At 37.7% G+C, this 23,583-nt stretch overlaps 1 protein-coding gene across 1 annotated transcript; it reads right to left on the bottom strand.

Annotated features, from left to right (window-relative positions):
* Nucleotides 1–726: 726 nt before the first annotated feature.
* On the bottom strand, nt 727–9,046 carry LOC5570784 (chymotrypsin-2). The gene is made up of 4 exons (XM_021842917.1): nt 8,662–9,046; nt 1,493–1,588; nt 1,127–1,424; nt 727–1,063 (listed from the first exon to the last, which is right to left on the bottom strand). The coding sequence occupies exons 1-4, from the start codon at nt 8,886–8,888 to the stop codon at nt 911–913; spliced, it is 774 nt and encodes a 257-aa protein (XP_021698609.1). The 5' UTR covers nt 8,889–9,046; the 3' UTR covers nt 727–910.
* Between the last annotated feature and the right edge of the window lie 14,537 nt (nt 9,047–23,583).

The raw sequence follows: 23,583 nt of genomic DNA, 5'->3' as shown, positions 1-23,583 counted from the left end.
ATGGGCACTTAATAGTTTTTCTCCTTTCAAATCTCCAGGAGCGGATTGGATTTATCCTGTTCAGCTCCAAAAGGGATTTAAGTTTATCACACATGTTTTAAAAAAGGTACTTGAAGCAGTTTTGCTACCGGGTATATTCCCAGATCCTGGCTTGATATTACTGTAAAGCTTATCCCGAAAGAAGGACGTGCGTTGCTCCATAGACAAAAATAGTGTTTATAGATAGTATCTGTTATTGAAACAAGTATTTAGAAGCTATACAACGCACTTAAACTACTGCAACAAGCGTCGAAAGTGACAGTTGTCGGAGTAGCAGAAAAACTAGTTTTTCTAAATCTAAAATAGAACATGGCTGAAGGTTAGTAACGTATATTTGATGTGATATTTAAGAACACCAAATTTTTACTTTGAATGTGATAAATCGGCACGTTGAGTTGGCTATGAAATCAAACTTATGAAATACTAACACGTAGCTTTGATTATCGATTCAAAAAAAGTTCCACCGAGTTCCACCCTAAATCACGCACAGACATGTTTCTTAAAGTGTCCTCTAAGAGATGTGAAAGATACAGCTGCAACTCCCTGCAACTCTTCGAGATTTTTGAATATTTTTAAGTATACTCCTTAACCAGCATAATTATGAAAATTAGTTGTTTGTGATAAAACATCTGAAAATCTTTCAGCGCTATGTGGTCACGGCTCAACCAGACATTATACCAGAGCAAGTTTATGCTTGAAATAATATATTTTGATTGGTAATTCCACGTCCATAAGTCCATAAGTCGGAGTTTATAATTTAACTGCTTGAGTATACGATACTGGAGAATCCTACGTGAATCAGTGCACATATAATTAAATATCACACGAGACGGCTCTGGTTTATTGTTCAAGTTTCATAGGTATATTCAGTTCAGTCGCTGTTGCTCGCCACATTCGTTCGAATCCAATCATGGTAGTAGGAAATTCTTGCATGTGCATCCGGGTATCCTCGACCGCAAGGTATACCCCAATTTACCAGCGCCACCAGCTTTCCTTCCCATGTTAGAGGGCCTCCTGAATCACCCTGCATGAAAATATATTATGAATTTAGGAAGATGAAATTTGAATATTCATAGATAGACATTACGTTGCATGCACCTTCTCCCTTTTTCGTGAAAGTGCACAAATGTCCGATGTCCACACTTTCGTCTCCGCCGTGTAACTCTTTGCAGCGATCATGATCGACGTTGAGTAGATTGATAGTTTGAAGCTTGTTTGGGGCAGTTCCGCCTGCCGAAAGCCGTCCCCATCCGGTCAACGTGATTGTGGCATTATCTGGCACGTATTTTTCCGAGTACTCTATCGGTTTTATGCGATCACTGAAATTCAATTTTGACGCTAACCGCACTAGAGCGATATCATTGTGGTAGGATGGTTTATTGTAACTGAAAGTATAGAATCATATTTTATTTAAAAGGTCATTGTTGAATGTCGATGTGCACTAGAAACCTACCGGCTGTGGTGTACCAGAAAATCAACATCGAATAGCTCGCCGCCATCTTTAAGGTTGTTTGTACCAACCAGAACTTTCAATTCAGATGGTTTCCGCCTAAGAATGAAGGAATAATACATTTTAACCCTCTAATACCCAAATTTTTATTTTCGGTTTAAGTATTATTTTTCGTTATCTAAAATCGTTCTAAACACGTTTTGGGCATTTATTTATTTTTATTCGCAAATTTTTAAATTTTGGTTTTTGATTTTTATAATTTTTATTTTTGAACATCCCTAGCTTTTTTCATTTTTTCTTGAAGCCTTTTCTAGTTGTTGATTTTTGGCAATTATAAAAATTTTAATTGTTACGGTATTTTGAAAAATATTAAATTTTTAATTTTTTTTCGGAGCGTATTTTTTTTCCGTGTAACTAACGGAAAAACAGGTTTGAAATGATTTTAATACCACCAGGCTCTTCGTTTGTGATAGGTCAATCGTAGAAAAATATAAAAGGTACGATATTTTATATTACACGTCAAATGAAGCCCAGGCATTTGTAGGTTATACAAGAATGCAATTTTTCAAACAATTTCTAAAAATACAAAAAAGTTTCAAAAGTCATAAAAAACTTTTCTTATATGCGTGTTATGAGTCAAGGTATAAGCCAAAAATAAAATCATTTTGATTTCCGAGCTACGAAAAAATACACAAAATTCCAAAGTGTACCCCGTCTAAAGGCGGGGTTGGGTATTAGAGGGTTAATATCCTATCTGACTGTTCAATAGGAAACATTAATGAATCCATTCAAGGGCATAGGCATAGTACCCCCTACTATTGACCTCAAAAGTTCATTCTCGAATTTCACCCTATTTTTGTTTTTGAACATAGTGAGCAAAGTAAAAAACAAAGCGCGCCTTGGTTCATTTTCTAGACTGAAAAACGAATTGTGAAGTTTAAGATTTGAAAAAAATCTTGAGATTCGAAAGGTTGCGATTCTACTGACCGGCAATTTTGCCAATTAGAGACCCGGGATTACTTCAGGCTCTTTATTGTACACGACTGTTGAATTTTATTAGAATTTCATGCTGTTCCACCAAAAATTCTTCAATATAAATCTATAGCATTTGTTTCTCAAGATGTGTTTGTATACATTACTCCATTACTCCGTTTTTTTTTTGGGGCTCTACCATCAATCTGTTAAATTTAACAAGAATTCGTCAACGGATCTTTTCTTGATGAGTTCCTAATGAAATGAAGCAATGAAATGCATCCAAGGATTACTTCATAAGCACTGAAAAACTCACAAAAAACGCTCAAAAAGTTTACCAAACTATTCTCAACTAGTTTATAACTGTTACCGTTGTTATAGGTAGGAATATTTACAACTGGTTCAACTTACCAGAGTGGCTTAAGTATGTTTTTACATGGCTTATAAGCGGTTTCTTCACCACCGCTTAGGCCTTAAACCTGGTTTAATCGTATGGGTAAACGTGGTTTACGGCTTAAGCGAAGGTGAAGAAATCGGCCCTTAGACCAGTAAACTTAGTTTAATAGAATAAAATCTAAGAAATAAAAATCAATATTGGTATTATGTTCTTGAAACGTGAATCATTCAATGCTGAATATTATTTATTACCAGCTTATTTTTCGACTTACACACTATATAACCAGCCCGCTAAAGTCTGCCGTATGTATTTTGCGTACCGTAATTTCGGGTGAAATTGATCACTTTTCACTGTTTTTCATGTCTGTTTTGTAGGATGTTGCCAATTCCAAACAACTCAATGCAGGAAAACAAGTACGACGGTGAGCTTCATTGGTTTATATACTCAAATTTTCATACAGTTGTGATTTTAGTGCTGAAAATTGTCTCTAAAATAAAAAATCAAGGAATTCCATTTCGGGGTGAAATCGATCACCTGTTAAAACAATTATTGTTAGTTTTGAAAACAACTTTACTTATTTAATTTGAGCCTCTTGAATCCAAATATGCTTGCCAAATTCTTAACAATGCCAAATTTATGGAAATAATTAACAATTAATTTTTAGCAATACCGCAGAAAACGCCTAAATGTAGGCAATTGCCGAAGGAATTCTATACAATCTATACAAAAATATCTATACAAATCTATACAAAAATACAATTATTACACCAAAATGAACAAATTGGTACGAACTTTGATGATAAAATTCGTTTTGGGGATATATTTTAAGCATTCTTACAAATTTTCAGGTTGACACCATGTCCAAATCCTTGTTTAAAACTATAAGTTTATTGATGTCTGCCGATACCACACAGAACACGATTATGGAATTTCCTATTATTTTAATAGAAATAAACATTCCATAACACTAAAAGCTTCACCACATGCAATTTGACAATGGACCGATGCACGAGTTCACTATTTTGACGTTTTAGCGGTGCCGATTTCATTCGTTGCCATGGTAACATAAATAACACGGCACAGCTAAAACGTCAAAGAATGAACGCGTGCATTGGTCCATAGTTAAGACAAACAACGTTCATTTACATAGGTTGCATTGGTTTCTGTGCTCTATTAGAGGGAAATAAAATCGTGTGACACAGTGATCAATTTCACCCTACTGATCAATTTCACCCGAATTTACGGTAATAAAATTTGCTGTCCTACATTCTCAGCCACAACAGGATTTTAACTACATGGAAAACATGATTGTCATATGTCACAAGCAGTGTTGATAGACTCACACTCAAAATCTCAATCAATACGCTCTCCCGTGAGAGCAAACTCACTAGAGATCTGCTTTGCAAATCTCACGCTTGAGATTTTGATGCAAAATCAACTCAATCAACTCAAACCGTAAAAAATGATTCAGTCGCAAAACCCGGCAAAAATTCGTGAAACCCGAATGTTGTTGTTTACGTTAGAAAGGATTAACATAATTTTACCAGACTAACAAGAAATTATTGCCGTGTGTGAGTAAACTGTGGAAATACGAGACAATAAGTTGAAAAGGTGAGCCAACTCATCCATGATTTTTTGACTGCTGAGTTGCATGATTGACAACTCACACATGAAAAATCTCAAGCGTGAGTTGTGAGAAATTGAGTTTTTCACAACACTGGTCACAAGTGTTTTAAGATTAAAAAATTCTTTAACAACTTCAATCAAATCTGCAATAAGTACTACTTAACTATCAACATCACTAGGACTTCCGTTCTCAATACCTGCAACTATTTACTTCATTTTAACAGAATTCACTCGCAACTTGCAAAGGGAAACGACATTTCTACGCTGTTGCTTGATAAAGGCTTATCTGATTTCATAAATCAATTCTTTCGTTAGCTATAATTTCGCCAAAACACTTCGCGATCCTTTTGTGTTTATTCTACGCGGTGTGTGAGGTAAGGCGAGTCGAATAAGGTGACAATAGTCGACTTGCTCAAATTTGATTAAACATTAGTCGTTTCACGTCACTCGAGGTGAGAGCGACTCGTCTCGACTCACTCGCCGCGTAATAAGCACATTTATCGCGTACATCACGGAAAAGTGTTTCGAAAAGTAAATCAGTTTTCAATATTAATGCAAAAAGAGCAACGATAAATGCAAGCATGCCCGAAAATGTCAAAAAATCATAATCATTTTGCCTTATATAAAATGATTTTTACCGAGATCTCGGTAATTTTTACCGAGGTTTGGCAAATAATTACCGAGTTATAAGCTGTTGGGTTCTCGGTGATAAACGTATTCGAGGTCGATTTCCGAATTCAAGCGGACACACTTGTAATATTATGCCATTGGTAGTCATTTCAAACTTTTATGATTGAATGACCTACTTTTTCAAATAAAAATATAAGTAAACTTATTGCGAGTTTGTGTGGAAGCAAATTTGGGATCCTGGGTGCTTTCCGGAAGCTGCTGAAGCTTAAAAATGGACAGAAATAAAACTGGAGAAGCCAATATAAATTCATGACTTTGATTCGTCTTGAACTTAAGATATCCTGATGAAATTCTTTGAAAATTCACTTAAGGAATTATATACCGTTTTGTCTCAAATTCCGAACAGACTCATATTCCGAACACTCGGTTTTTGTATGACGATGAGGTTGGAATGTTTCGCTGAAATATGTCATCAAATTACCAGGATATTTCAGCCAATTACAAACCAATTTAATCATCTTTCAACCCATTTAACACCTCGGGAGTAGTGATGATTCTCTAGTTGGAGGTCAGTGGAACTAGCTCAGATGAATTTAATTGTGGAATTATTTATTTGGTATCGATTTATTCGTGCTGTTCGGAATTTGAATCAAGGTGTTCAGAATGAGCGCAGTGTTCAGCATTTGAATCCAAATGTTGTATCACACTTTTTCGTAAAAACTGTACTGAACAAGCTTTAATAAACATTTTTATCGGCACACCAAACAGCTAACAGTTAGACTTTACGAAGAAAGTTAAATTTTCACAAACATGAGCTAATTTATGCCCCCAGATGCATTTGAAGTCACTGTTGGCCTTAAGTGTTCGGAATATGAGTCAAAACGGTATATGTAAATTATACTAAGAATTACTCAAAAAATCAAGGAGTCTCTTGACAAAATGCTTATAGAAACTCCTGAAATTCCTTCAGGAGCTCCACACAGGATTTTTTTTTTCTAAGAAGGGATATTCTAGCAATTTTCGGAGATGGCAATGAAACACGAAAAAAGGATTCTTTGATGTCTTGGGTAAATCTCTGAAGTAATTTCTTACGAAATTGGGAGATCTCAGAATTCGTGGAGAAAACAATGCGACGTATTTTAGATAAACTGTGTCACAATTCCTGGAGAAAATAAAAAACTTAGAAGGAAGGAACAATTTTTGGAACTGTATAAATCAAAATACGGAACTTTTTAACGGTTTCTTCTTTTGAAGAGAATTTCAGGAATGCTTTCTAAATGATATTCATGGAGAAAATGACGAAATGACAGAGAATGAGGTACATGCACATTGACGTAGCTAGGATTTGTTTTCTGGAGGGGCCTAGCGTATACTTGGTTTACCGAAGTAATGTTGGTCGCAATAATCACGATTTTAACCAATTTCGTAGTTTGTATTGATTTGTATTGATTTTATTTGTAATTTATGCATCAATTTATCCGCAGACCCGCCAAACCTTTCTAGCTCTTTTTTGACATAAATGGTTGGTGCGTTCGCATAGGAGAAGTTTTTACCTCAAACGAAAGCTTGATATTATATCTAACTGATCCATGTATAAAAATTTAAATTTGTACCGAATCTTTTGTTAGCGATTCTAACAAAGCCAAAAAACAGTCCGGCCCGCGGGCTGCATGAATTTTTCGAATTTATTTCACGAGTAGCGTAAAACATAAGATAATTTTTAAGTTTACCTTATGGATCACATAGACATACAACAGAGCTTTCATTTGAGGTAAAAAAAATCCCATATCGGACTATTACTGCGGACGAACCAGGCATTTATGTCGATAATCAAACAAAAAGGTTGGGCAGGCCTGATTTAACGTAAGCCTGTTAGTTACGGAACTTTTGATCAGGTCTAGGATCGGGTGTGTGATTTTGTCCCATATCGCTGCACATCAGTGATACTTGTAAATTTCCATTTTTACTACGAAAAATATTCATTCTTTGTCTAATTCAGTAAAAAACTATTAAAGGATTCTTCCAAAAAACTCACGAGGAATATCCGTTTGAAGTTCTTCCACGATGTTTTCAGGTATCGGGGTTTTTTCATGAACTATTTCAGTACTTTTCCAGTGAATTAACCCATTTTTTTCAGGAAATTCTTTAGGCTTGCTGATTATACCAGAAAATTTCTCGTAGAATTTGTATCAAACTGATTTAACAATATCTTGAAGAATTCCACCAGAGAAGGCTCTCGAAATTCTTTTAAACAGTTTCAAACATTTCTCCATGAATGTCCGCTACGCATTTATTTCATATACACTCCATTTAGTAAAATATCATCCAGTTGTTCATTAATAATTTGTTCAAGAATTTCTGGAATTACTGAGGATTTCTCCAAGAAATAGTACAAGAAATTATAGGATTCTCACCAAAATTGTCTTCAAGATCATAAAGCAAGGAGTCTTTCCACTAATTCTCTAGAGAGTTCAACAACAGATTCCTTCAACAAATATTTCAAAAAATCTCTCGGAATTCTTAAGGATTGCTTGAAGTATTCATAGCAAAAATTCTCCAGGATTTCCTACAAAAAAAAAATGATTCTTTCAGGTTACTTATAGGATTGCTTCTTATATTCCACGAAATTTTCATATACTATTAAACAAACTGCAATTGGAAAAATGTTCATTGCGACTTCTCAGAGAAACAACTAAATGATTTTGCAATTAATTCTTGAACTACTAAAAAAACTCTAGGAATTCCATCAGGTTTAGGTTCCTAAATACTCTTCCATGGATAATATCTTGAAATTTATCCACTATCCATATCTGGTTGAAAAAAAAAAAAGAAATATCTCAATATTTTTGATACCATGGCGAACAGATTTAATGTAAAAAACAACTTTTTCCTACTTGCATAAATTTTAAACAAACTTTTTGGAAGGCACTATTTGTAACTATTGTGGTAGAACTGTAGAAGTTCCACGTGGAAATATTGGCGGTATTTTTTGAGAACATTCCCATATATGCCAAAGATGCTTCCTGATGTGCTTTCGTATCAGAATCCCGAGTCTTACGTATAAGAATCCTGTAATTAAACTGAATAAGACGCATTTTTTTTAAACCTATCGCACAGTTTACAACATTATCATCTGGTGAGCATATTGCCCGTGCACGTATTAATTGTAAGGTTTGAAAATAGCGGATTTGAAATGATCGTTAAATGAGTAGTCAATAGAAATTTCGTTAGTGTTACATCTATTTGTCTGTGTGAAGACTAAAAAGAGTAGTTTAGAAAAAAAATATAAATAATTATCATAGTAGTAAAAACAGTTAACAAAATATTACTGTCAACTTTGTTAAATCGACCGAAAAGGCATTTATAGGGCAAAGAACTATTTGGGCACCTCCATGATTCACATTGACAAAGAGGTTTATTCTAGGCCTAATCATCAAAATCAAAATAGGACACGGGTGCCTCCTACTTTTCAGCGCATAACATACCAGAAAAATTTAAATGGATTTTTATATTTTTGAATTAAAAGCTTATCTTTTCACCAACATACCCAACAATACAATGTGCGGCTGTCAGAACCCAGCGTTCAGCAATAATTGCACCTCCACAGTTATGTCCAAAAGTTGATTGTAGCGAAATTTGATAAGGAGCAGCGCCATCTTTCGCTTCCTCCCCTCCAACAATCCGGGTCGATTTTAAGTCAACTGAGGCACTGTAACCTCCAGTTATCACCACCAAAAAGATTGTGGATATGAACACAACAAATCTTGAACTCATGATGCAACACTTTAATTTATAAATTTTCTATTTCACAGCCAAACTCACTGTGCGTACTTCTACTAGTCAAACTGTCGAGTGATACTGTCTAAGAAAATCGCGTGCAACTTATAATCAACGGGAGCGCTCCTGCGGTGCGCCACTTGAGGCCCCAATTAATGTGCCACAACTTAAATGTCATTCGACAAATGGGGAAATAGTACAATAAACCCATTCAATCGAATAGATAAAACTTAAGCTGCTCTTGAACTACCTATTTAACGTTAGTTATACGAGCGTTACGACGGAGAACACTGTTTATCTTCATGGCTTATTACGTTCCTACTATTTCGCGTACGGCTATGCAAACTCTCAAGTTTTATTGACAGGATTGCAGTCTGACCTATAATTGTTAGTATTGAACAAAAGTACTTACTAGAATCAAGTTAGTTTAACGTTCTAAAAAAACAATAACTAGTTGTACTAGGTTGTGCCACATTTTTAGATTCCAAAGTGAGGGTACCGTGTGGGACCGAAATCCGTAGACTTGGTTAAATTTTCATTATTTTAATACACAAATGAATAAATATGCGGTTTTTAAATTACACATCTAATTCCAATGAATTATACGTTGTTGTGAATGCTAACAAAATATGAGTGGCCTTGAATATGATTTGAAAATTGAAAAAATCAAAATGTGATCGTTTGCCATTGTGAGTTTTGGTTTGTGTGTCTTCTTAGTAATTTACTAACAAGAAACGTTATAGTTTTCAACATAATTATAGTGGAATTTGAAGATATTTTTAAAACCAGTTTTTAATCACGATGTCTTCGGATAGTAAGTCATTGTAAATTCGAGGGAGTGATACAGCTTTCGAACAGAAAAATAAATGTTTGGGAAGATTTTTGTGCTGTACGGATTTCGATACATAATTCCATTTTGAATCAAAATCCGTACAAGGCGAAATTGTTACATATTCTAAAAGGTTTTCGCTAATATACATGGTATATGAAGCTCAAAAATGCTTCAAATAACGCTGATGTATAGAAAAAGCCGATGAACCAGTGCACAATGGCCAATCATTCTGGAAAGCAGCAGATGTTTTTGGTATTCCGTAAAGCATCCATCATTGAGCTACTACCGAATATTAGAGACCAGTTTTTTAGTTTTAACTAACTAATTAACAATAAAAATATTTTTATATGCAATGCACTTCCTATAAAAGCATAACTAACTTCATATTTGTCCATAACGTTTCCATACGAAATGTGTAAATTTTTATATGCCTCGTATTTACATATTATAACATGAAAGTTGCGATGAAAAAAGGTGTTGGTTCAAAAATTCGTAAGGGACAGTTATGTTTTATGTGCAGTGCAGCTGATGAGTAGAATATATAGTGATAGTTTTCAGGAATATTACTTTTACTTTGTGGGGAAAGGTTTTTAATGATGGTCATTTTCCTCTCAATGTTTCAAAAGTTGAAGTTCGATCCGTCATTGGCTTTAAAAATTCCATCTATCTGTCTGCGAAAGCAAAACCACAATTATGATAATAATTTATGTAACCTATGGTCATGCATGATAATACTTTTAACGAAGACCCCATCATAAATTATTTTGACAATTTGTCAATATATTTTTTACAATTCATAACAAAAACCATCTTCAATATATAAGATATACAAATTTATTTATCTAGCCTAGTATATAAGTATATTATACATAATTATAAATACAGCCGTGCGGGGTGACATTGGGCATAGGAAAGACTTTGATCACCCTTTGCGATGGCTCTACCCCATTTGGCATAATGCCATTTGGCATAATGCCGTTTGGCATAATGCCGTTTGGCATAAAGCCATTAGGCATAATGGCCATTTGGCATAATAGCCATTTGGCATAACGGCCATCCGGCATAATTTGAAAAAAAAAATCACATTTCAAAACGTTTATTTAAGTGCTCGTTCATTTAAGTGGACAAGTGAAATTTACTGGAAGAATGGGAAAATATTGATAATGATTTTGAGCCCAAAGAAATTAATGTGAAGTAAGTACAAGGAAACACTTTAAGGCGAAGTAGGCCGTAATTGAAATTTGTTTGCGGCGTTGGTGATTAATGCAGATTCTACTTACGATTTCTAACTAATACAAATCTGTTGGTTTCGAGATGGCAAAACTGAAGAAGTATCAGCATACTTCCTGCTTGTAAGCGCATATAGTGACACTTTTTCAAATCAATGTCAATTATAAGGACTGAGTGTTATTAATTTATAAAATTCAAAATATGTAGAGCCAGGGCTGTGCATTTTAGAAAGCATTTTGTGAAACACGAAGGCTTGGTTGTGTCGCCTCGATGGTGACGAACAACTGCGTTGCTTCGTTCTTCTTTCCACACTCATTCATTTCATTACCTGATTGAAAGCAGCGAACAAGAGAGGTGAAATGAAAGAGTAAGAACTTCGTTTCATTTGATTTCATTGAAATCTATCAAAATGTTTCAAATTGGATTTTACCTATTTTTTGCAATAGTAATGTATGTAACTTGTTAGGTAATAAATTAGGATTGATGAACTATGTGGGCCACTATGTCGTTCATTCGAATTAATCAGCTCCAAGAATTAGAGACTGCCGACTGAAAGACCAGCTCGCTGCGGTGAGGCTTTGATTTATGACGCGCGATGCACAAGTAGCAAGAAAGAAATGGAAGACTACGCTTGCTGCGATGAAAGGAAAGGTTTGTCAGATTGAAACGAAACAGTAGAGTTTCATTTGAAAGGGAAGCTTGAGTCAGTCAGTTGGGGACTGAAAATACTTTCAATGAATTGAAAATGGACGGCCCTGTGTAGAGCTATTCTCGCACTGAAAAAAGTCACAAAGTGTGCGTTTGAGGCTTATGATAATAACATCACCAACGTAAAGCCATTACTTGTCACATCTGAGGTTGAGCATATTTCTGAAAAGGTATCGAGTAGATGAAGATCCATAGCATGTGGGATAACTAATTTAGATTAGGTGCTCGTCCATGAATCACGTGGTCATTTATGGGGGGAAGGAAAGGGTCTGCTCAAAGACCACGGTACGGTCCATACAAATTTTAAAACATTTGTATGTACAAATAACCCCGAGGGGGAGGGGCTGGGTCAGAAATTCCGAAAAATGACCACATGGTTAATGGACAGCGCCTTAGTAATATTCACCTTCTTTCAAACATGAGCTGTTCTTTTGAGTTTGCAGTTTAGCGAATCATTACTTTCATATCGTGCTGTTTTGAATTGTTTAATGCCTTGAAAGCCAGACGATGGTATTTTTCACGATATGTTTGGACTTAGTAGAAGAAAGAAGACTTTTGGGTGAATAAAGGGCATTGTCCGGGATTGAGTAGTGTCCCAATGTTTTCTTGTGGAAGTTTTCCGGTTTCCCTAAAGCTAGAAACACGTCATTATTTTCCTCCCATCTCCAAATTCACCTACATTCGGAATTCAACATCGATCATGGCGAGCCTATCATTCGCCACGCTGCAAACTAAAAGAACAGCTATTGTTTGAAAGAAGGTACAATTTCTAATTGGGTGGTAATTCGCCAATTATTGAATGCATTTAAATGCTCGCTAATTGTTGAACACTTCATTAGGAACACACATATTATTCAACAATAGCCGGATTATTAATCGTGTATTAACTACTTGTTGTAGCACTTAATGCAAAACGTCTCTCTTGGGATCTTCCTTCTTTGGAACATTGGATGTTCTTCTCTTATGTTCTACTTAACTTCTGTGCCCTCATACTCAAAAAAAATACAATTTATTTTTGAGGCTAGGCTAGATGGCTGCAGTTGCAGTTATGACAAAATCGTGGCACCCAACCCACGGTCAAAAATTGAGCTAATGCTTTACAAAAAAGTAAAGACAGGCGTTCAAAAAGCATTATAAGACTGATAAAAGTGAGCTCACTCCATGGCGCCAAATCTAATACTCCTCATATTGCTGCTTTATGAATTTACGCGAATAACTTCTCACAGCTACAAGCGTGACTTGGAGGGCGTTGGTCGGAAGTTGAAAACCATTCTATTATATTGTCTAGAATCGAAGTTGACATAGGGAAAGTGTACCAGTTATGGCTATAGTGGTTCCCTATTTGGCCATATATGTTTTCTGGAAAACTTTTACATGTTGAATAATTTTGAATGTTTTAACATCGAGATTCATTCGATATCAAATTACTAGAACACACAGAATGATTAAACATTTGAAAAAAATCAAATTATCACGTATGGCGAAATAGGGAATCATTATGTCCATAACTGGTATACCTACCCTACATTTCATATAGGCAGATCATTATCAGGCCAAAAGAGAACAATAATTTGAAGAAATGTTTTCTTCAAATTATGCCAAATGGTCGTTATGCCAAATGACCATTATGCCAAATGGCCATTATGCCAAATGGCATTATGCCAAACGGCATCATGCCAAATGGCATTATGCCAAATGGGGTAGAGCCTTTGCGATCTGATATCTTATTACAGTGTTTGGATTTCGATCAGAATAAGCCGATCGAAACAAATTCGGAGAGTGTAACAGTTCGCGAAACATAGCAGTTCATGGCACATCGCATTCGAAGAGCCCTATGAATGTAAACATTCACTCTCACACTGCAACAGTATCGAGCCAATCGGGTGATTTATGTTTTGCATAAAATTGGTAATAACTTTCATATTTTCTGGTAATGCAGCGTTTAAAAACCTGATTATAATATATTGGACTATTTAACACCCCTTTGGTTGCAAACATAGCATGGAAAATAGAAAATATTCGCCTCTGTTTCTTGGTCCGAAGAGAGTGGGTCAGCGTGTTGACACATAGTGACCGGCGCCAAACAGGGGGTGGTATGTGTCTGTCTTGTTTTCGTTCATGAGCCGATGCATGCTATAAAACTTTTGACTTTTACTGTGCACCCTGTCCATAAATGACGTAGCATTTTTTTCACTGATTGTTTATACCCCCTCCCCCCTCGTAGCATTTAGTCACAAATGCTGATACCTCCCCTTGGAAAATACGTAGCATATCAAGCGCCCCCCCCCTTAAATTTTTCATTTGTTTTCCTTAACAATTGAGCTAGAACGAAACATCAAAATCCTGAAATTAAAAACAAAGTTTTAAATTAATTGATAGTCAATTACTGACTCAAAACGTCACGATAATCTGTTTGATATACTGTAGCGCTCAAAAAACATTTGGGAAACAATTAAAACTAACTTATTTTCTGTTGAAGTTACATAATGTTGATTCCCAGTTTATATTTATTTTGTTATATATAGGTTAAATTTAAATTGTAGTACTTTTGCTATTGTTAAAACCTAAAAGAAGTTTACAGCAAAATATGTAGAAAAAAGATAAAATTTTCGTTCAGAGTGATAAAACGAACAGCAATAAGTGAGTTTTTTTTTTTTCATTATTTGGGATTAAGAAACAGGTTTCAGTGAATATGGTCAACAAAATATCTTAATTTAGACACGCCGAGGACCTGGGATCGAATCCCATCCTCGAGATAGTCACTAAAAATTTCAGTGACGACTTCCTTCGGAAGGGAAGTAAAGCCGTTGGTCCCGAGATGAACTAGCCCAGGGCTAAAAATCTCGTTAATAAAGATAGAAAAAAAAACCTTAATTTAGAATGGTTCTCCGTCATTATTCTATTAGTTGAAATCCATTCAGCAAATAATGGCCAGATAGAGAAATAATAAAAATTGTAATATTTGGAATGTTTCAAAAATCAGCACTTTCAGGACTGTTCCATCAAGACTATGTGGAGATCTCATGCAACATTGAACGCACTGAATAAATATCTTGTTTTACTAAAATAACGTTAATATTTGTCTAAATGAGCATATTATAAAACAATATATTTGAAGAAATAGATCTCTAACAGAAAATATTAATTAAACTAAAACGGTTGATTGTATGTCTTGTTAACAAATGGAAAAATAATACTTTAGAAGTCGATAAAGCATTGATTTTTACTTAACTTAATGAGCTTTTAATTTATTTATTCATAAATTGAATAGTTTGGACACGAATATAATATAAAATTTACTTAACTATTTAAAGCTTCATAAAATATATTTAGCTGTCAGGAATTAAATGATCGAGAGATTAAGCTTCAAATCCGCTGAATCTTCATTTTATAATTTAATTTCAATAGCTCAGTTTAAAAAGTTAGATAAAAAAACAGTTTTTTTTTTTTTCAGCGCTGTTTTTTTACCGAAATTATTTAAAATGCTACGTCCACGAGTTGGGACCCCTCCCTCCCCCTCGTCACACATCGTCACAAATTTGTGAAGACCCCCCTCCCCCCTAAAATGCTACGTCATTTATGGACGACCCCTTACCAGCTGATCAAAACCGCTCAACTAGGCTTACATGTTCAGTAGAGTGATGCAAATTTTGAAATTTTAGTTCCCTATGCTTAAACGATTTTTATTATGGTAAATAGCATCCTTCCAAAGTTTGAAGTGCTTCGGAAAAAATTTGACTGTGCACACGCCTTTTGAAGTTTATATGGAGATTACTATGAAAAACGTCAACCTTTTGTGTTCAGCCTTCTATCTCTTCGTCATAACATTTTATGGAAAAGTGGACACACTCATTTTATTTGAAAACTTCCCAGCTACAACTTTGCCGAAGACCACTTTTTGATTGGACGTCAGGATAAATTGTTATCCATCATCATAAACTTGGTTTACATGTAGCATGCTCCACCAACTGTTCGGCAGGCAACAGTGGTACTCTTGGCGGGAAGAATAGATCAAAGTAATCCAGGCTACTACACTGAAATAAATTGAACAGATTATTCTATCAGAAATTTCATATAAGCTATAGCTTCTGCGCTACACGTACATTCCAAAAACACTCCTATACTCATCATTCGTTAAGCTATTAGAATACAACAAGGGTCAAATAAACATTAAAGATGCTGGGTTCATACATGTATCATATGCCGCAAGCATTTACCTGGTATATGCTTCGCATTTAAATTTTCCAAACAGACTGCCTCGTTAAATGTTATATGCTGGTATGCGCTGTAAAAAATATGATCGAGATGTCAGTAGGAAAAATGGAGCGTTTGTACGTAAAGTTGTGTTATACTTTCTTGACTTCTTTTAAAAGGTGATTAAATCATTAAAATACAAGGAAATTTAAGACAGCTAATATTTAGAAATCTATTTCCTAGATTCGTAACTTTTTCTAAATTGGAAGACAAGTACAAACGACATAAAACATCAAATCCAGTAGAAGTATTTTCAAAGGTAAATATTTTATCAGTAGTTCGGATAATAGACGGAATTCTAATAAAACACATTTTATTCCTCCACGATAGATTCGAGATTTTTCTTCCGGTCGGCAAAGCCAATTGAACATCACACTAGTTTCCTTGGAAGAGATTTACCATATCAGCGAAAGTGTCTCCCATGCCAAGCTATGGCAAAACATCTTCTTCTTATTGGCATTGCGTCCTCACTAGGACAGAACCTGCTTCTCAGCTTAGTGTTCTAATGAGTACATCCACAGTTATTAACTGAGAGTATATCGTGTGGCAGGAACGATGATACTCTATGCCCCAGGGAAGTCAAGGAAATTTCCATTATGAAGAGATCCTGGACTGACCGGGAATCGCATTGCTTTGCTTTGTAGCCGCGGACTCTAACCACTCGGCTAAGGAAGGCCCCATGGCAAAACATGCTTTTTATTATATAATTATATATGTAAATAAAATTGGTGTGAATGTTGAAATAAAAATAATAAAACTTGAATATGCAGTAAAAACACCTTGTTATTAATATTTGAAACATACATTCGAATTATTTGTTACATTAATAAATGCATATAATCAATCCGCCGGGCTTCATTTGAATATATTGCGTTTTCATATAAAACCTGTACACACCTTTCTTCTGCAGATATTAAATGGTTGGCATATAATACTATCATGCTCCTTCCAGCACCTCATCATATGCGTTGCATATAACTTGAAGTTACCTCTTCCGCCCTCAAGTTAATACTATATGAAAATCCAATAGTGCAAAAATATATGCGTAACATATAGTGTTTACTATAAGAGTTAGCTCAGTGTATGTTCTACAGCAAAAAAGCAGTGTTGCTCTGAAAGTAATTGAATGATCATGTCAGCATGATATAGACTTTGTTATCAATAATAACAAATTATCCTTACGTCCCATCAAAATGTGGTCTTCGGCAAAGTTGTAGCTGGGAAGTTTTCACATGAGATGAGTGTGTTCACTTTTCCATAAAATGTGATGACGAAGAGATAGAGGGCTGAACACAAAAGATTGGCGTTTTCTATAGTAATCTCCATATAAACTTCAAATGGCGTGTGCACAGTCAAATTTCTTCCGAATCACTTCAAATTTTGGGAGAATGATTTTCATCATAATTGACATCGTTTAAGCATAGGGGAGCAAAAACTTCAAAATTTGCATCAGTCTAATGTTCAGTCAACAGCGACTTTTTGCATGCTGTATGAAAAATTATATTAAAATGCTCTTGAGTTTTTCTTACAACCTTATTTTTACCCCAAAAAAAAAAAAAAAAAACAAATTTGTCGACATAGTTGACACAAATCCTATATTATTTTATCTAAAAACCATTGATTTTTAAAATTTATTAAACATTCAGCTTTTTTTCCGAAGAAAATACAATATTGTTTATTTAGCAAGATAAGTGATTAGGATAAAAAATATTACTTTTAAGAAGAGTCTAAATATATTCTTCACAGTTTCACACTTCTTAGAGCAAACCTTTTTTCATGGTGTTGAGTACAAAAATGATCTCAAGCGTGTAAGGTTGCACTAATTTGAAGTTTTGTATCAAAGGAAGAGAAATTTTTTTTTTTTTTTTGGTTTTTATCATTATTTTCATTAAAGTGGATTTTGCACAAGGCGAGTTGACCCTTAAGGTTTGTTTAGTGAGGTTGAACTTCTTTTTGTATTTCTTTATCAATTTGTATCTGATATGGAAAAAACACGGAAATGTCCTATATTTTTAAAATCAGTAATGCAAAATGTCATTCTTCCCTTCTGGTAAAGCTAACCACAACATGGTGACAAAATCGTAGGGGAAAAGGGGTCTGCATATTCTCGGGGTGAAAAAAAATTGTAAGGGACCGAGATTCTTCAAACACGTTCAAAAGACTTTTGTATTTTTTGTTTTTGAGCCAAAAGAAACAAACTAAATATTATGGATTGTTACTGTTGTGAAACCATTTGTAGTAAGCCATGATTTATGTGACGTTAAACTTAGAAAAATAAATTTCCTTATTCTTGTTCCAACCTTTACACGAGCAAGTCGTTTATTTCTGCGCTACTCCCAATTGGCGATCAAATGTGAGGTTATGTTGCGAAAGTTTTGCAACTTCAAATGAATATTTACGCTTCCCTGTGCTTTAAATTGTCAACTTTTTATCAGTAAAATAATTGTGGTGATTTTTCTTCCAAAGTTATCACAAGTCACTTTGACTAGGATGCACTAATCATCATTCTAGAACAGCGCCATCTACGCATTTCAGCTTTGCGTTAGATCACCAATAGGTTATGGGCCGTTCGCATTATTAATTCGACGCTGAAGTAGTGAAACGTTTTCCCGATCAAGAATCCAAGATGACCTCGAATACCGCCCGATCCTCAAGCGCTGCTGGTAGTAGCATAGTCTCTTCAAGCCTTCCTGCAATCGATCGTTTGATTGGAAGAGAGAATTGGGCGACCTGGAAATTTGCTATGCAAACATTCCTGGAACTCGAAGATCTCTGGTGCGCTGTGAAGCCGAAGAAGAAGGAAGACGGAACCTACGAAGCCGTGGATGCAGCCAAGGATTGCAAAGCAAGATCGAAGATCATCCTGTCTCTTGAACCTACGAATTATATCCACGTTCAAAAGGAGAAGACGGCGCGTACAGTTTGGTCGAAGCTGGAGGAAGCCTTCGAGGACTCGGGTCTGACCAGGCGAGTCGGGCTACTCCATAAATTAATCAAGACTGATCTCCTGTCGTGCGGATCCATGGGGAAATTCGTTAACCAAATTATATCGACTGCTCATCAACTCAACGGGATTGGATTTGCCATTTCCGAAGAGTGGATCGGAACGTTGCTGTTGGCTGGCTTGCCCGATGAGTATCGTCCGATGATAATGGCCTTGGAGAACTCGGGCATAGCCATCACCGGAGACAACATAAAAACCAAGCTGCTTCAAGAGATGAATACGTTCTCAAGCGAGGCGGCGTTTGCTGCTAAGAAGCGATATGGAAATCCGGGTAAGAAAGTGAAGAAATCGGATCCTCCCAAAGGTCCGAAGTGCCGGAAGTGTTCCAAGTACGGCCATATAGCAAAGGACTGTCGAAGCTCCAAGAAGGAGAATGCGTTCTGTGCGGTGCTGTCTACATTCAGTCCGATGGAAGATGAAGATTGGTACTTCGATTCGGGGGCGAGTGTCCATATGACTCGTAACAGCCATCTTCTGAAGAACGTGAAACCGTCAAGTGGCACTGTGGTGGCAGCTAACGGTGGTAATATGAAGATTACTGCGACTGGATCGTTTACGCTGCAACGAAGACGAGGTTCCTGTTCACGACGTGCAGTATTTGCCAGACCTATCTGCGAATCTTCTGTCGGTCAACCAGATCGTGAAGAAGGGCCACACCGTTATCTTCAACAATAAAGGATGTAAGGTGCTCGACCGGGACGGCGATGTGATCACTACTGGAAGCCATCGAAACGATCTGTTCAAGCTTGATGAACGGAAGCAAGGTAAGCAAAATGCTCTGGTTTGTTCTTCGGCAGGAAGTCTGGAAGTTTAGCATCGACGGATGGGTCATCTCAACGTCAACGGCGTGCACAGCCTAGCCAACGGACTGGTGACTGGTGTCAATATCGTTGGAGGAAGCATGACGGACTGCAAGATGTGTCCGATGGGTAAACACAGTCGACATTCGTTTAGCAAGCATGGATCCCGTGCTGATGGTATACTCGATCTGGTGCATTCGGACATCTGTGGACCGATGGAGGTGAAGTCGCTTGGAGGAAGCCGCTATTTCATCGTGTTCGTCGACGACAAGTCACGCAGGATGTGGACGTATTTCTTGAAATAGAAGTCGGAAACTGAGGTCGTTCAAACTTTCAAGGATTTCCACGCTATGGTGGAACGACAATCTGGACAAAAGCTGAAAATGCTCAGATCAGACAACGGTAAAGAATACGTCAACGCTGGATTCAAGAAGTACTTGAAGCAACATGGAATTGTTCACCAGACGACGAATGCTTATACCCCGGAACAAAACGGCATGGCAGAGCGTGCCAACAGATCAATCGTGGAGCGTGCTAGGTCCATGCTGCATATGGCGAAACTTTCGAAGCAATTTTGGGCGGAAGCTGTGGCAACCGCCGTATATTTGCTGAATCGTTCCCCGATCAAAGGCCATGATGTCACCCCGGAAGAAGCTTGGACCGGCCTGACTTGAGTCACGTTCGGATCTTCGGAACATGTGCGATGGTCTTCGTTCCGAAACAGAAGCGCAAGAAGTGGGACGCCAAATCTGAGGAGTGCGTCCTGACCGGCTTCGACGAAGAAACAAAAGGGTATAGATTGTACAACCTTCAGTCCAAGAAGATTATCATCAGTCGTGAAATTAAATTCATCAACGAAGGTGAAGCTGTTCCTGTCCGAGAAGCGTCTCCTCCGAAGAAGATCATTCTCCTAGAGCAAGAAGAGGTCGTATCCCTATCACCATGCGAAGATGACCAGAATGAAGCTCACTCAAGTAACGATGAAGACGACGAATTCTTCACTGATGTCAACGATGAAACTTCCGATGACCCAGATGACACTACCGATGGCGACGATGAAACAGCAGATGGTAATGAAAATAGCCTGCAAAAAATCTATGATGTCAATGATACTGTGATCACCGTGACTCCTGTGCTCCCACCGCGACAAATCTCATATCCACCTAGGTCACAGGTGTCGAGGCGCAGTGGTCGGGAGCACAAGTTGCCAGGCAAGTATGACGATTTTGTAGTAAAGACAAAAGGTCTTTCCAGTTCCCTTCCTTCTCAGCAACACACCGTCAGCCAGAGCGAAATTGAAACCACCACGGGGCCCAAGAGCCAGGGTCAGTCTAACGATGCCGCGATTACTCGAAGCGAGGCCTGCAGTTCACGTACGGGACCCGAGAGCCAGGGTCAGTTCGGCGGGATCGCAACATCCAAATCCGAGGCCAGGAGTTCAGCTGCAGCTGGAAGGTCCGTACACCCACCAGGATGCACTGTCGCGTAACGACTCCGAACGCTGGAAGCGATGCGAGAAGAGTACCAGGCACTGATGGACAACAACACATGGACGCTGACGAACCTCCCCGAAGGAAGAAAGGCGATCAAATGCAAGTGGGTGTTCAAGACAAAGCACGACGCCGCTGGAAACATCGACCGCTACAAGGCGCGGCTAGTCATCAAGGGCTACTCTCAGCGAAAGGGGGTCGACTACGACGAGACCTACTCGCCAGTGGTTTGTCACAGTTCGCTTCGGTACTTGTTCGCGCTTGCTGCCAAACACAATCTCTACGTCGACCAGATGGACGCCGTCACCGCTTTTCTCCAAGGTGACCTGGAAGAGGAGATACATATGAAGCAACCCCCGTGCTTCGAACAACCTGGCGAGGGACCATAGGTGTGCCATTTGAACAAAGCTCTGTATGGGCTGAAACAGTCAAGTCGCGTATGGAACGCAAAACTGGATGCAGCACTCAAGAAGTTGGGTATGAAGCAATCGAAGTACGATCCGTGCTTGTACCACAAGATCAACAACGGAAAGATTCTGTTCATCGCAATCTACGTGGACGATCTGATGCTGTTTTCGAACGATAAAGACTGGAAGAAGGAAATCAAGGCAAAGCTGAGCTGCATGTTTCACATGAAGGACCTCGGACCAGCAAAAAGTTGCTTGGGGATCCGAATCACACGCACGGAGGATGGCATAGCTCTCGATCAAGAAGGATATGTCGAATCATTCTTGGCCCGGTTCAAGATGCAAGATTCGAAGGCCACTCCGACACCGATGAATGCAGCCCTCAAGCTGACCAAGGATATGTCACCGCAAACCAAGGAAGAAGTCGAGCAAATGGCAACGGTACCATATCAAGAAGCTGTTGGGTGCCTGATGTACCTTGCCCAATGCACTAGACCAGACATCTTGTTTGCCGTCAACCAATAGGGCGATATTCAAAACTGAAAAGGCAATAGATGGCTCTTTTTCAATGGTAGTAAAAACGAAATCCTGAAGCAAAGAAAGCACCACGGAAGATGAACTAAACACAAAAAGTTATGTATTCACTTTACACTTGGTTTCTAATCACTACTTTTTTGATTCAGTTTCCTAATTGCAAGCAATTTACGATTTTCATTATTTTCCATACGTTTTGACAGTTCTCCGACTACCATTCTTCCATGCGCTTGTGTTGAAAGTTTGAGAAATTTGAGAATCCAGCGTAGCGCGATCAGTGAGGGGAATACAAACATCAGTATCGCCGCTCGGCGGCCGGTAAGAGAAACTGAATGTTCGAAAGGTTGTTGTCTGTAATTTTTGCCGCTGGCGCCAACTGTTAGCGTTTGGGAACAAAATAAACAGTCGTTACCCTATTGAGCAGATTTAACACCAACCCCGGACCGAGTCACTGGCAGGCCGTCAAACATCTGATGCGGTACCTCAGAGGGCCGTCGGCAATGAAGCTTCAGTACTTCAGAACCGGAAACGAGGAGATCACGGGATATTCTGATGCTGATTGGGCCGCTGACGCAGATGACCGGAAATCAACGAGTGGGTACATGTTCCTATTACAAGGAGGAGCGGTATCCTGGAGCTGCAAGAGGCAATCAACCGTGGCGTTGTCTACCTGCGAAGTACATGGCGTTGTTCGCAGCAGTACAAGAGGCTTCGTGGTGGCAAGGACTGCTATCACAGTTTGGAAGGAAACAACCGATCGAAATGTACTGCGATAATCAAAGCACTATCTGTATTGCTAAGAATGGCGGATATACACCAAGAACGAAGCATATAGATATACGACATCACTATATTCGAGACGCTTTGGATCGGAAGATAGTGATTATCACGTAAGTTAGCACAGACGACCAAATAGCTGACGGGCTCACGAAACCTCTACAACGTATTAAGCTGGAGCGGAATCGACGAGCCATGGGAATCACACAATAATTGGCTTAAGGAGGAGTGTTGTGAAACCATTTGTAGTAAGCCATGATTTATGTGACGTTAGACTTAGAAAAATAAATTTCCTTATTCTTGTTCCAACCTTTACACGAGCAAGTCGTTTATTTCTGTGCTACTCCCAATAGTTACATCTGATGATTTTCGAACTCTGGCATTGTATTTCGTAGACGAAGTTTTGAACAAAATTACTTGGAATAAAACTGTTTTAGAAAAATAATGTGAGATCTAACTAGTCGTCCCTGTTTGAAATTTTATCTTTATACAAGAACAGCTTATAGAAACTGTGGATCAACTTTTGAAAGTAATATAAATTCAAATTTGTAGATTGAATAACATTAGGGACCCAGATAGTCGTAGCGGTAAACGCGCAGCTCTTCAGCATGACCAAGCTGAGGGTCGTGGGTTCGAATCCCACCGGTCGAGGATCT

The sequence above is a fragment of the Aedes aegypti genome, chromosome 2, assembly GCF_002204515.2.
Source record: "Aedes aegypti strain LVP_AGWG chromosome 2, AaegL5.0 Primary Assembly, whole genome shotgun sequence".
NCBI classification, from domain to species: domain Eukaryota; kingdom Metazoa; phylum Arthropoda; class Insecta; order Diptera; family Culicidae; genus Aedes; species Aedes aegypti.
This window is presented reverse-complemented; position numbering and strand designations above follow the sequence as displayed.